Genomic DNA, 14,982 nt, shown 5'->3' with positions numbered 1-14,982 from the left:
ACTACAATTAGTGATATGATAAAAAAAGTTATTTCACATTAGAGAATTGCAGTTTGTTGGCTGCTTAAGAGAAAATGGGTGACCAATTAAATGTAATGACTCCACTTTCTCAAAAAGCAGTGACTTCATATTAAGACGTCAACATGTTCTCAGGATTGTTGAAGACGCAGTGCCTCAGCCATTCAGCGGCGGGTCAGAGGGAGTGACAAAAATACAAAATGATTCATCCTGACACACTTGTCTTACCTGTCCATCTGGGTGTTGGACACACCTTTTTCTGGCTTTTGCACTATTCTTTATGACACTCCTTCCTTCTGCAGCATTCAGAAATCAGGAAAAGATCGGTTTTGAGAGCTCGGATGGAAAACTAGAGGATCTGAATGACTGATGTACATAAATACTTGTGTGGACTAACATGATGATATAAATGAAGGATCTGTGGAACTGTACAGCTTTACCAGTAACTATCATGGGTGAAAGTTGAGCGTCTAGAGCGAGTCTGCTTGTATGCGTACACATACCCAATATCTGTGAGTTGTCTCTACTCATGTGTGCGCATGTGGTACCATAGAGTCCAATGGCGGAGCTGAACCCTGTCTCAGACACTCATGCAATATTGGAATCTATGCTTCAGAAATTACGACTGAATGCTCAGACCAACAGTAGCTCAGTCACTGATATGCAAACATGCAGTCCGTGTGGAGAATGTAATGCTGGACCAGTGGAAGATTCATCTAAAACAACAGTTTATCAGTTTGGGTTTTGTTCCAACATTAAAGAGCCAGATGGAAGCACCTCAGTCTGGAATAAGTGGGAGAATCCTTGGACTCAACAATCATCTCATTTTGAGGATGCATTGACTCCTGTTGCTAAACAACCGGTCAGAAGGATCAGTAAAAACAACTCAGGATTCTCTGGTAAACCTAAACGTTCACCATTGATTTGGGGGGAACACAAGAACTTTACATCAGAGAGGACTAGTGATGTCACTTCCTGGGTCGGAGACGATCAGATGCCCGAGCCGGAGAAGAAGCAACAGTTTTCTCTGGACGGGGAAACCAGCTCAAATGTGCCATCTTTATACAAAACAGAATCCTTCCAAAACACTCCTGATCTTTTAGCTCCAATGCTAACAACATCATCTACAGTGTTGGAAAAACCAGAGGTCAGAGGTCAAAGTGGCACGTGGAGTTGGGGTGCTGGAATTGAGAGAAATGAAAGCACCAGATTTCATGAGCAATCGGGAAAAACGACAAAGACAAGTAGGAGGAAGTGGGGGGAGGCTAAAAGGTGGGCTCAGAATGTGAAAGAGAAATGGAGAGAGAAACACAGAAGCACACTGACCAGACAAAGAGATGATGGAGAAAGACAAGTGCAGAATGAAGTACAAGTGAGTATTTGTGTTTGATTTAATACAGCCAAAGACAGTTTGAAGTTAAACTGTATTGTGTAGGCTACTGCACGATGAAATGATCCCATAGAACCGCCTTTCACTGTTGTGAAAATTATACAAATTGGTTAGCACCATCTAGCAATGCCTTGGCAAATGCATAACAATAGTTGTGCCCTGATTTGACAGGGTCCCTACAAAGTGCACACAACTCCCTATTCCCTGAGCATAAGATATCAGTTCAAGTTCGCTTAATTTGACTAAATGCGAATACACTGCAACATCATTGCACACAGACGACATTTAAGTCACGCATATGAGAGGAGTTAATGGTTTGATGTCATAATATACTTATGTAAATAAATATAAAGTAAATTACCTTACGTTCCTGTAATATACTTATTTATATAATACATCCATGAGTATCTTTGGAAAAATATAATCATTATAAATTTAATCAGTATAATTCATATATTTAAAAGCTGTAAAATGGGTGATAAATGTTGGTTGCAGTGTTTAATATAAAAATAAATGTGTGTTTTATTAGATGTCTTTTATTTAACTTTAATCATGATATTAGCATTTTAACAGTCACATCTCGCACACTTCATAGAGCCACTGGCAAATCCCACCTGGGACTAATTAAACTCCATAATAATGCCAGAGACTAAGTGCCTTTGTTTTAAACTTCAAACTTCTTTATGTACTGGACTGATTATCAATGACTGGTGGGTAAATTTCCTTCTTCCTGTGACATGATGTATCAATATACCCTTATTCCCTATGCCATTTGCAGTGCCGTTTAGCCTGAACATGCGTGCTCCCTTGAGACTGGAATCTCACTTCACATGGTGCATACTCTGTTAAGTCCACTTACATTTGAATAGAATGCACCTAATGTGCTAAAAACATCCTTAGCAACCTTAAAGCAGTGTGCCAGCATTCAATCACCCAAACTATTCAGCATCATGGCTGACTTTTTATGGGCAAACATAGGCAAAATATAGAATTATTAAAAGTTAAATGTCTTTTATGTTTATATTCAGAGTAATCGCTCTTCGTTATTGGTGCCCATCGATGTAAATGAAACTCCTACAGCACTCACTGAGTCTACCGATATCCATCATGAAGAGATCAGCAGAGCGCTGGATGAAGATGGCCCTGGTTCACTCAGCTACATGAGGTAAACACATCAGCCAGTGACATTAGAAATATGCATCAGACATAGTTATCATTCCACATGTGTGATCCATTAATCACTTTCTATTTCATGTGAAACTGTCTCATCAAGAAAGAATGTGTGACCCCTTAGGGCTAAACCAGTAAAATGATCTATTGTAACTATTAAAGCCACATCCTGGTTGAAGTTGTTTTCATTTGGCTTTCTGTTTACGTGATCTTTCATCCTTCTTGTCAGTGACAGTCAGTTCTCATGTGGCACTACTTCTAATTTAATGGAGGAGATCTTCAGCGGAACGGAGTGGGCTCAGTTTCTCTCAGTTAACAGCACCCAAATGCACCAATCGAAAGAGTTACCAAATACTAATAACCAATCATGTGAAGAAGAATTGCAAAGTAAATGGACTCATGACGACACAACCGATTCCCATTTAGATTCGACTCAGCTTTCGCTTCCAGAGAGCTTTGAACAAGACATGGCCTCCGATCAACAAACCGAGATGTCTCAAATGAGTGTTACTGATCTCCCCACAAATCCATTACAAACTGACCCGTTTACAAACCAGTCACAAAACACCAATCTGAACCCCAACGAGCAATCAAATGGACAGTCACATTTTTCCCAGCTTGGTCCAAATGAATCAAAGGCAACTGAGCATAGCGATCCACAGCCGACGTCTAGTGAAGTGTCCGACCCCAGCCATAACCTGCCACAAGATGGGACAGAGGATTTTATACCCCTCCTTGACCTTTCATATGCTAAGGTGAGAGTATACGCATTATAAGCAGAAGCAATGTGTTATTATTAGTATTTAAAATTCTTATTTCCTTTCCTCCTTTTCTCTTAGTCAATAAAAAGATCATCTGTAACATCCCATGGATCTCTGAGCCGAAAAAGAGAGCACTGGACAAAAAGCCGGGAATCGTTTGAACACACAACACAAGAGATGGAGGACGAGGAGAGCGGCGGCTCTTTCACAGCTGCACAGCTGTCTTCAAACTCTGTCCACAGCCCTTCACCCGCGTCTCCCCTCAACTCACTGAACTCAATCTCTCAAGACTCAGAGTCCTCTGAAACTTTGGAGACTGCGGTCAAAAAGGTAGGATATGTCAGAAACTAATATGCATTCAGATAAGCCAGTTTTGACTGATATCAGCTGGCTTTTATAAATATTAAGATCAGTAACTTTGATTCACACCACAGAAGAATGATTTAGAACTTATTGGTTAAAGTGTTGGGTTTGAACATAAAGGGAGTTTGTTACTACAGACTACAGAGACGCGTGTGATAGTTGTGGTATTAGTGCCATTGTTGATTAATTGATTGTTGGGTGGTGCTGAATTTTCAGCTTGTTTTTGAACAACGATGTGCGTCACTACAAAAATTCATTTTCGGAGAAACTAGAAACTAACACTGATATGAGGACAATCCTTATACATTTCAGTAAGCTTATACACTACCGTTCAAAGGTTTGGGGTCAGTAAGAATTTGTTTTGTTTGTTTTGAAAGAAATTAATACTTTTATTCTGCAAGGATGCATTAAATTGATCAAAAGTGACACAGTAAAGATATTTACAATATTACAAAAAATTTCTTTCAAATAAATGCTGTTCTGTTGAACTTTATATTATACATTTTCAATCCTGAAACTGTATTATGGTTTACACAAAATTATTAACTGCTGTTTTCAACATTGATGATAATAAGAAATGTTTCTTGAGCAGGAAATCAGCATATTAGAATGATTTCTGAAGGATCATGTGACACTGAAGACAATGATGCTGACAATTCAGCTTTACATCACAGGAATAAATTACATTTTGAAATGTAATAAAATAGAAGTTATTTTAAATTGTAATAATATTTCACTATATTTTTGATCAAATAAATGCAGCCATTTATTTGTTATTTTGGAGCTTGACACCCCTGAAAAGAGTGGCTGAGAGAATATATTCTTGAGAAATTCACCTTTGTTTTTCACAATAAAAGTCATACAGGTTGGCATGAGGGTGAGAAAATGATGACAGAATCTTGATTTATGGTTCAACTATGGCTTTTAGTTGTGTTAGCATGCTAAAGCTGGCCATTTCACAAGGCAGTTCTTTTCAGTTGATGAATCTATTATAAGCACATTCTATAATTTGTGAATAAATTGCAATCAATTGTCCACATTTACAATACATCCTGTTATTTCTCTTCTTCTCCCAGAGGAGGATGGAAGACACTCGACACGTTCGGTTCTCCGAGGAGGTTATCATCTTACCGCCCACCTACTTGCCAGAGTCTGATGATGATGATGATGATGATGAAGAAAATGATGATAATGATTGGCAGGAAGAACCTTCTCCCCGTCATTCTTTCCCTAAGTGGATTGTATCTTTAAAACCCAAAAGTGGAAAGTACAAATTTTAAATCTCTTCACATCTGACTCCACCTTTGAAATTTTGCAGCTTGCATAAACTGAGACTGTATTTCCTGAGGAACACAAATAATCGACAATTATCATTATTACACTCTGAAAAAAAATAATTTTAATGAGACTGTGATATGCCAGCATCGATTTGATATGCCATTACATTAAGTGAATTTATTTTTCAATAAAATAAAGTAAAATGTAGTAAGAATAACAATAGAATGCAATTTATTTTCCAAGGTAACAAAACGTACAATCTCAAGGTCATAGTTCAATAATTAAAGTCAACAGTATGAAAACCAAGATGGTTTAGACAAATAATTCACACTAAACACACAAAATATCCATGTATACTTTTAGCTTCTGAAAGGAATAGTGTATATACTCACATCATCATTTTGTTTCTTCGTTCATTTTACATGCTCAACAATGATCTATTACGTAATGAATTAATTCCTGTTCTTTGTAAATTGAATGTACTGCTGCTTAATTACTCTTTATATATAATCACCATCAGTCAAAGGTTTGACTTAAACTCTTACTTTTTATCTAAGGAAGCTTCAATTAAAATTTTGCATAGAAATATACAGTAAAATGTGATCATTTGTGAATTTCTTGAGAAAATGAGATATATATACCAGATGTAAAGCAGTGCCCAGCATATATGGAAACTCCTTTAATACTTTTTAAGCTCAAATATGAGATAAGAAATATGATATTTAATATTACTACGTAACTATCGTACTTACATTTGTGTTATTTCAAAGTTGTGTTCATTCTAAAATAATAATAATGATCAGGTGTGTACAGACTTTTGACTGGTAGTGTATATGTATAGATGTGTGTTTTCTCAGGGTTTGTGGTTGACTGAAGAAAGCCTTTATTTAAATTTGTTTGATCAAACCAAGCCCTAAAGGTTCACAGACTTAAAACAAACGATGATTTGTATACTGTTACTTGACTGTTACTGTATACTGTTGCATAAAATCACAAATCCTTATTATTTGAAAGTCTCATTGGTTTGGCGGGCTGTGTGACTCCTGTCGTCCGATAGAAAAGGTCCCTGAGTCATTTGAGCTCTTCTCCAATGCTTTGATTGCCATCTGGCTTCCCTCATATAGTCTGTTGTTTGCTGACTTGGACACAACACCTGATACCTGTTCATGAAGAGGACAGAAAGATAAGACATCGCTCTATTTTATCTCTACATACTTACATGACTAAACTCAACTCTGGCACCTCTTCAAATTTCTTTGCTTTGTACTCATCCGCCCCTTTATGAAAGTTGAGAAGGATGATGTCACAGAACACAGTAGCCTGCAAAAATATACACCAGTCAGATATTATGTGCCTAATATGTTTTTGCCAGCATTAATGTGTGCCACAATTGTCTTACCAATCCCACTGAAGTTAAAGCTGTCACCAAATTAATCAGAAACGGCACAGTGTTAAACTTCCCTGCCTGCAAATAAGCAAAGTTAGACACGCACAAGTCCATGTCACATAAACTGCTTTATAGCATTGAGGTCTATACAATCTACCCACATTGCCAGACACGATTATTTCGAAGCGGATTGCTTTAGCTTTATGAAGCGTTCGACACTCAGTTCCATCTTCAGACTGATAGTATTTAGCAAACCTGGAAGAGACAAAAAGATGATGCAGTTGCAGAAAAGACAGAATGATGCATGAGTATGTGTGTTTGTGTGCTACCTGAAGTTATATCCTTTAGAGGCAACGCTGTTCTTAAAAGCAGCATCCAAGCGTGTGAAGAAGTAATTGGGATTGCAGTATGTTACATTATAGTCCAGATTACACTTCCAGTTGATGTTAATACCAATCTCTCCTCCCTGACACAAAAACACACATCAAACAACACAACAACATTGTTTACTTCATATGTAGGCCTACATTCTCATCATATAAGTCTATATGTGACCCAGCTAAAGTCATTTTTTGGTGATTTACTGCTTTCTACATAAAATCATCCTTCATAAGGTAAATGGCCTTCTGTGAAAATGTAACATTGATATATTTTATATTGACTGAGTAGACCATGACAAAGATTGAAATCATAGTGAAATTAATGGTTGAAATCAAACTTTGATGCTTGTTATCTCATAATAAGATTTTGAGACTGGATTTCACAGAGAGGGTCACGTATCATTTTCACATTTGAAAACACACCTGGGCATTTAAATGGAGGTTTTATCAGATTTAACTCACTTTTGGTTTGTATTTCTTTGTTAGTATTACGGCACAATGCAAATGCTGTGGGCTGAACTTTATTTTTTAAAGGGGTCATATAATGCAATTTCAATTTTTCCTTTCTCTTTGGAGTGTTACAAGCTGTTCGTGAATAGATAAGATCCCTGAAGTTGCAAAGACTAAAGTCTCAAATCCAAAGAGATATTCTTTATAAAAGTTAAGACTCGTCCACCAAATACACAAAATAATGTTCTTTTTAGCAACATCATATGACCCCTTTAAATAAAACTATACGCTTCACATTTTCTGCTTTTAAATCCTCAATTTTGATTTATTTATTTATTTAATTTTTTTGCCGTTATTGGGACGAGTTGAATTTTTTTCTTAACATTTTGGTACGAATGCTGTGGACTGAACTGAACTTTGACTGAAGCGGGAATCAGGGGCACCTCTAGCAATTTTGGGCCCTATGAAAGAATATGAGGTTGGGCCCCTTACCGCACCAAACATACACTATATTGCCCAAAGTATTGGGAAAACTTAATAAAACTAAAAAAAACTAATCGCCAAACACCAATGACTTGTACATATGCGTACAATCATTTTAGACACTTCCAAAACTGTGGCAAAAAAGATAAATCTCCTAACCCGCCCCCACATATCTATATGTCACTGTGTGGGAAGATTTGCATAACGCCACCCAAATGTTCACGCAGAGGAAGAAGGTGTAACTTTTATTCTCGCTGTAGTATTGCTGTTGCCGCCGCCATGTCGTGAAGGCGCTGTGTGTTTCGTTGTGAAAGCGAAACTACTTTTTTTGGCCTTCCAAAAGAGGACACGACTAGAAATCTTAACTAGTGGTTAAGTTGTATTAACAACACTGTTCCAGAACAGTTCAACCCAAATATTCAGATGTGTAGGGATTTCATGAACAGGACACTGAAACGCCACTGAATCACCATCATGAGGCTTCGAATTAATTCAATCAGGAGTCAACAAAGCTTTCTTTGTATCAGGACTGAAAAGCCAGTTCACAACCTCCTTGATTTGCTTAATAAAAGCCTCCTTTGAGATCGTTTTGACAGACATGTTTATTGTGTATTATTTTCAACTTGTTTATTGCTAAGTTTAGTGTGGCAAAGGTTGGCAAAATAATTAAATAATAATTTGATATAGGCAAATTTTTATCAGTGAGGAGAAAACAAAAACAAAGGGAACTGATTGGAGAAATAAACTCATTGGCAGTTAATACACAAGAATCACCAGAAAATTCAGCAAAATTACAGTCACTGCAATCTCAACTAGATGAGTTGTATTCAGAAAAAGCAAATGGAGCTTATATTCGATCAAGAGCGCGGTGGATTGAAAACGGAGAAAAAAGTTCATCATATTATTTCGGCCTTGAAAAACAAAGACAAACAAAGAAAAAAAGAAGTAAGCTTAAGATTAATGAAATTATAACAGGCGATCAAAAAGTAATTCAAAATGAAATTTTGCTTTTCTATTCTAACCTTTATAAATCCAATTACAAAAAAGCTGATTGTGATTCTTTATTTGTGATTATTAGAGATAAAATATGTAAACTGAATGAGGAAGACAAATTCTTAATTGAGGATGAGTTGACTTTAGAGGAAATGGATGTAGCTTTAAAACAAATGAATAATAGTAAATCACCAGGTATAGATGGATTAACTACTGAATTTTTAAAACATTTTTGGAAAGATATTCGGAAATTATTATATAATGCATTTTTAGAATGCATTCAGGAAGGAAGCTTAACACCTACTATGAAAACAGGTTTAATAACCTTGCTACCTAAACCCAAAAAACAATTGCTATTACTAGATAATTGGAGACAATAACTCTATTATGTACAGATTATAAATGACTTGCCCTGGTGTATGCTAATCATAATTCCAACAGCAGATCTATAAACAAGTATTATGCAGGACACTCACGTGCAGCCGTCTGTCTCTTCTGTTGACTAATCGCTTGATCATATGCATTTTATTGTTCCCCATATGAGTGTGTAACTTGATACTGTTCAATAAAAAAAAAAAGAAGGTGAGCCCAGAATAAACGCAACACGCACGGTTTCATGTTAAGCGTTTTTCCATATAGAATAAACTGTCTACAATCATAGTCCGTTATTATGCCACATTAAGCATTTTGCTGTATGGGAGGACAAGTGAAAGTTTGCGCATTGTGTTCATGGCCATCTGTTTGCCTTGTAGTACATTAAATATTAACTATATATCGAATTTGATCTCTTAATAGCATCTTAATACATTACGCCATGTTAAGTGTTTATGTTTTTCTACAGGAGGAAAATGCTTAACAAGAGACTTTGTGCATTGCGTTCATATTTCTGTGTTTCTGTGTTCTGTGGCCACGGATTTGCGGGTCTTGTCTTTTTCTTCCAGGACCATTGTACTAAATACTTATACTTGTATAGTAGGCCTACTTTCATTAGTTTTAATAAGTATTGCTTTTTATTTCTCCTCTTTCCTACTACTTGTTTCGCTTCTGTTTCAGTTTTTATAACCATTTCTTACTATGTGTAAGTAAGCATAGGCTTACTTCCGCGTTGAAAAAAAAGGTGGATGGCAAAACTAAAATGTGTTTAAAAGTGCGACTGACCAAATCGTCCGGCTCGGTTTGCCCCACCCCCGGACAATTTTGCTGGAAATGCAGAAATAAGCCGTAATTTAGTTTTATTTGTAACTCTTTGGTAGATTCATTAATAATTTCTATTACATTACTACTACTACTGTTACTACTAATAAGACAGATCTCTGGGGGCCCCAAAAGTGCGTGGGCCCTTAGAATCGTCCTAACTTTCCCCCCCTTAGCGGTGCCCCTGGCGGGAATATTTCATGAAAAAGCTGTAAATGTAATGAGCACTCGAGGGGAAGGGGGTCTGTCTGTCTTGCATCTGCAGGCCGGTCTGTGTGTCTTCCTTTTATCGCTCGCTCTTGGCTCCGGCTCTCGTTTACGGCCACACCACCCTGAGTCTGGCTCGGAAGCTAAGCAGGGTCGGGCCTGGTTAGTGCTTGGATGGGAGACCGCCTGGGAATACCAGGTGCTGTAAGCTTTTGCTTTTCCTTCACTAGTCAGCTAACACACTTGTCCAAGGCTCAGCTTTCATGCTTGCTCCCTTACCCTTTTAAACTGATTGCTGCTGCTTCTTTTTTCTTTGTTTTTGCTTTCTCTGTGCCTTCTCTCTGCTTTCGGTGTGACGAAGGACAGCTCAGCCTCGTCATTCTTCCTTTCTCCTCCAGGGGGCCTTTTCTCTCTCTACAACAACCTCTTGAGCGCTGCATGTTCTTTTGGAAATGACGCTCCTCTCTTCAACTTGAGTGGTTCCCAAACTTGTTTGTCATTCGAACCCCTTAAGCCGAGTTCACACTGCACGATATTAGCCTGATTTTTCACTCACCGACAGGTTTTGTGAAATCGACGACAAATGCCCGACATCGGAGGCAAATCGGTGCTCGTTCACGCGAGTGACAATCACGCAGTGTGAATTATCAATCTTTGAATAATGCCGGGTTCAGACTACACGATTTTAGCCCGATGTTGCCACGATTTGCTTGAGGTAGGGTGTCATGGGGATTAGTAAACGACAATGGGCGTCGGGACGCAAGATTCCATCGTTTCAGCACGTGTGTAGTGTGTCATAGTGGACGACAACCGATTCCACATCTGCGATGCTTCACAACATCATGACAGAAAGACTAGCATGTTTAATTTTTTTCCATCGTCCACGACGAGTTCTGTCACATTGGTGACGTTGACCAATAGCAGCACAGAAGCTCTTTCATACACAGGTTTCAAACATGGCAAAACGAAAGAGAGATGATGGTGCTGCTAGGTGGAATTATGAGATGGAGGAAAGGTTCGTGGAGCTGTGTCAGCAGTACTTCTGCCTGCATGACGTGTCATCAAGGGACTACCACGACAGAACAAAGAAAGAATTTTCCCTACACTCCTCAGATAAAACACTTCTTCATGACTCAGAATTCTAGCTCGTTCCCTTCATTATTTTAAACGAATCGCTTCATTTTCTTTCATTTTGGTTTCTCTGTGGCTTCTCAGCCTCCTCATTCTTTCTTTCTCCTCCAGGAGGCGATCGAGAGGCTTTTTTCAGACCATGGCTCCATAGACTGCCGCTTGAAAACCGCCATTTTCTGCCTCTAGATAGGCTCCGCCCACAAAAACCGTCACCCCTGTTTCGGATCTGTACGATTATCGCACTCTCTAACGTCAATTTGGTTGAATAACAGTGCTTATCGCTGGGTGACAAGCTCTTGTAATATGCGGAGAACATTTGGAAAATGACATCTAATCAATATAATTTATAATCTTTTTAAACCTAACTATTTTGTACCGTATCCGTGAAATTCTCTAGCTGTAAAGGCTATCTCTCCCGGGTTTTCTGTTTATGTTTACAAACCGATAATTGGTCTATACAGTAAACCTCTATGCACTACTTGTTTTTTTTTTGGTTCCCTGTTTTTAAATTAATATTTAAATAATTTAACGACACATTTACATATTCACGGTCACATGACATGCAAGTTAGATCAAATATTTAATCTGTTTTATAAGTATTTTATTGTGATCAATTACATTATTATTATTATTATTTAGCTTATCATATGCGATTTGAACTGAGATATGACATTTAAACGTAAATTCAAACATTCAAACCCTTTTGCATTTAATATGTTAAATCCAGTATAGCATTTATTTTGGTGGGATATTGTTGAAATGCTGTTAACTTCTGTACACAAAAAGTGTTGGAAATTATGCAGATGTGAATGTAAAGAAAGTGAACCCAGCACACACTGCGTCCCCAAAACCCCCTGCAACTCTCTCATGAACCCCCAAGGGTTCATTTGGGAAGCCCTGCTCTAGGGGTCCCTCTATATATTGTGTTTTGAAGCTGATCTCAATTGCTCTGCAGTAACTGCACGTTCTGGTTACAGAACAGACTGTTGTTTAACACCAAGCCAATCAAGACCAGACATATTAACTTTTGCTCTAACAATTCAGCAGCAGTCAACTGAGAGATTTAATGGATTGTTTACAAAATATAATGAAATAGATCTCTTTGATAAACTGAAAACTGAGTGGTCAGATGAGAGGTAAAGCTGAGTGGACCTACTTTGTCAGTGGACCTACTTTGTCAGTAATGCTATCCAAACTTTGATTGATGTGTCTCAGGATATCTCCCACTTTAAAGACAGGACAGAACGGATGGTCCACCGGATCGTAACGACAGCTCTGAATGTAAGACTGGTTTAGGCTTGAAGGGAAATTGCCTCTATGAAGGTAAGAGAGTGAGAAACAGGACATATGAAGCAATGACATAATTAAAAAAATTATATTATTATTGTTTTTATTATTCTGTCCATTTGAACTTTCTTTGTTGCAAAGGGGGGTATATTAATTAAATTAAAATACAAATTTGAATTGAATGATTGACAATCACATTTATCACATTTCATCTCAAATTAATCACATTTATCACATTTCATTAGAAAATTAAGATCATTGCAAGAGATTAAATTTATGTGGCAGATGAACACCAGCACTATTTCCACATCAGTGAACATTTTTGCATAATTAATAGTGATAAATTCTTAGATTGCACTGACAGGCCTAATTTAAATGAGATTAATTTCAGAAAGAAATGGCATCTCACAACAGTATGTTTTTTTGATTGATGAAACTCACCTAGTGACGTTAAATTTAGGGAAGCGAATGCTGTTCTTGATGAAGATGGTGAAGTTCTCCACCTCTTTCATTGAGTTTCTAAGAGCGAGCAGATTAATTAATGCATCTCACACATGCTTAATCCAATCCATTTTGGATTACAAGATAACTCCTCTGTGTACAATATCTGAATTACAAATCTAAAAAGCTCCACTTCATGCATGTGTTTCTTACTCTGTAACATTGTCATCCTCTGCAGGGCACCAGCCTTGAATTTCACACCATCCTGTTGTGCCACTAGTATCGTTCAAGCATGTGCCCGTTATAATACCTGAGATAAAGGAGACATGCATCTGAAGCAATCTAGAAAGTATTAGCATGCTTCAATCACTACTATATAATTATGCATTGAAGTATAATGAGTATTAGTAATACTGATCTCAGAAAAGACAATGAACTCACCATTTCCTAAATTTGAGTCCAGTTTTGCCATGCAGTCATCATCAGTAGTGCATTTAAACTTATGATCAGTCTGACAGACAAGAGAAGAGTAGAGAGAGTGCATGTGTTAAAGTACATAAGAGAGCATATTTAAAGTATATAAAGTCAGCTGAGGTTTGTGTGTCACCTCAGGGCATCGTCCTTGAGTCTGATTGGCTGTGATGACCATGCTGGTGATGATAGAGAAGGAGGAACCACCCTGAAAAAATGTGCAGAAATGTTCACCCAGGATTATGAAATGCATAGTTTCATATTTCAGCATTAAAATGGACATTTGCTGACCTGCGAGGGAACTACATAGTCTGCCACGTCATTCACACGGTTGTTAAATTTGCCCAAGCCCTTCACTTTGGTCATGACCGCAGACTCGATTCCCGTGTCCCGGGACTGATGTCCTTTTTCATGCATAAACACCCAGCTGAAAATACAAACACGCACACAACAACAAATAAATGATTGAACATGTTCATTATGAAGGTCATTCATTAAAAAAAAAACTGTATTATTTGATCAGCTAAAAAGATCATCTAAATGGATAATATGAAGGCTAATATCAATTACTCCCATAGTTTTTCCCTTAATCAATAAAAAATACTTAAAATAACTCCGATAATACATCGGAATATTATCAATTTATTATTTACACACAGACACACACACACACACACACACACATATATGTATGCATTATGTATGTATATGCAAATCAGTAAGTAATTTATGTAAATCATTAAATAATATATGTAAATCATCAAACAATTTATCGACTATCATTTTATAGATAGATAGATAGAAGTCCCAAATTGTGTTTTTATATCATCATTTAAAACATTTACATTCATCATCAAAGTTCATCAAAGGAAATAATCAACGCTTACCCGATGAAATACAGAATAATTAACAGCTGGACGACACGGTTGATGATTCCAACAGACCAGCTCTTCACCACAACCGATTTGGCTGTTTCATAGACGAAGAAGTCAGCGAAGAAGTGCAGGACTCTGTGAGCCATAGTAGAAGTGTGTGTTGTGTAATATTAACAAGTGTAAGCTAGAGAAACTCTTGAGCTGAGATCCGGCGCAGGATAAACCAGTGTGTTCCTCACTACTGTTCGTCTGCTGAATGAGGGATCTTATTATGCTTGATGTATTAAAAAAAAAATAAAGAAAAAAAATGTTGACCACATTTTCCCTCCCCTTTTCGTGTTCATGCCTCTCCTCTCTGTGGCCCCCAGGGGCCTTGACTGTCCGTTTCCCTAATAGCCTGCTCATTTGCTAATCTCTTTCCAGCTTTATTTTAGGGAAATCTCTCTATTTTTTAACAAACCAAACCTTTTATACATATAAACACATTACTATGTCTAATTATAACAGTTGATTTGTGAAAGTGCCTTAGACTTGCAAAAGGGCATGTATATTGTCTTTTACTTTAAATAAAGCATGAATTCAATGTATTCTTTATTGTAACTCTGCATTTTGTTGCATTTTGTCTTTTGTTTGACATTTTCATCACACATACAAAGTCACAATATGCATTGTCATTGTTTTCATTAGAATCACAGTCATGTTT

At 37.3% G+C, this 14,982-nt stretch overlaps 2 protein-coding genes across 2 annotated transcripts; one reads left to right on the top strand and one right to left on the bottom strand.

Annotated features, from left to right (window-relative positions):
- Positions 1-392: 392 nt before the first annotated feature.
- Positions 393-5,310, top strand: LOC107661951 (uncharacterized). The gene is made up of 5 exons (XM_016451771.1): positions 393-1,390; positions 2,437-2,573; positions 2,808-3,333; positions 3,418-3,669; positions 4,779-5,310. The coding sequence occupies exons 1-5, from the start codon at positions 578-580 to the stop codon at positions 4,980-4,982; spliced, it is 1,932 nt and encodes a 643-aa protein (XP_016307257.1). The 5' UTR covers positions 393-577; the 3' UTR covers positions 4,983-5,310.
- Positions 5,311-5,996: 686 nt separating this feature from the next.
- Positions 5,997-14,425, bottom strand: p2rx3a (purinergic receptor P2X, ligand-gated ion channel, 3a). The gene is made up of 12 exons (XM_016451767.1): positions 14,292-14,425; positions 13,696-13,831; positions 13,541-13,612; positions 13,375-13,444; positions 13,147-13,243; positions 12,934-13,011; positions 12,379-12,520; positions 6,697-6,833; positions 6,529-6,622; positions 6,380-6,445; positions 6,223-6,300; positions 5,997-6,140 (listed from the first exon to the last, which is right to left on the bottom strand). The coding sequence occupies exons 1-12, from the start codon at positions 14,423-14,425 to the stop codon at positions 5,997-5,999; spliced, it is 1,248 nt and encodes a 415-aa protein (XP_016307253.1).
- Between the last annotated feature and the right edge of the window lie 557 nt (positions 14,426-14,982).

The sequence above is a fragment of the Sinocyclocheilus anshuiensis genome, unplaced genomic scaffold, assembly GCF_001515605.1.
Source record: "Sinocyclocheilus anshuiensis isolate Anshui unplaced genomic scaffold, SAMN03320099.WGS_v1.1 scaffold759, whole genome shotgun sequence".
NCBI classification, from domain to species: Eukaryota; Metazoa; Chordata; class Actinopteri; order Cypriniformes; family Cyprinidae; genus Sinocyclocheilus; species Sinocyclocheilus anshuiensis.
This window is presented reverse-complemented; position numbering and strand designations above follow the sequence as displayed.

What these genes read in the sequence shown, in the direction of transcription:
- LOC107661951 (XM_016451771.1), top strand. Translation starts at nt 578, where the DNA reads ATGGCGGAGCTGAACCCTGTCTCAGACACTCATGCAATATTGGAATCT. An exon ending in GGTTCACTCAGCTACATGAG is followed by an intron (nt 2,574 to 2,807) that starts GTAAACACATCA and finishes CCTTCTTGTCAG; the next exon opens with TGACAGTCAGTTCTCATGTG. An exon ending in TGGAGACTGCGGTCAAAAAG is followed by an intron (nt 3,670 to 4,778) that starts GTAGGATATGTC and finishes TTCTTCTCCCAG; the next exon opens with AGGAGGATGGAAGACACTCG.
- p2rx3a (XM_016451767.1), bottom strand. Translation starts at nt 14,425, where the DNA reads ATGGCTCACAGAGTCCTGCACTTCTTCGCTGACTTCTTCGTCTATGAA. An exon ending in ATTATTCTGTATTTCATCGG is followed by an intron (nt 13,832 to 14,291) that starts GTAAGCGTTGAT and finishes TTGTATTTTCAG; the next exon opens with CTGGGTGTTTATGCATGAAA. An exon ending in GGACTCAAATTTAGGAAATG is followed by an intron (nt 13,244 to 13,374) that starts GTGAGTTCATTG and finishes CCTTTATCTCAG; the next exon opens with GTATTATAACGGGCACATGC.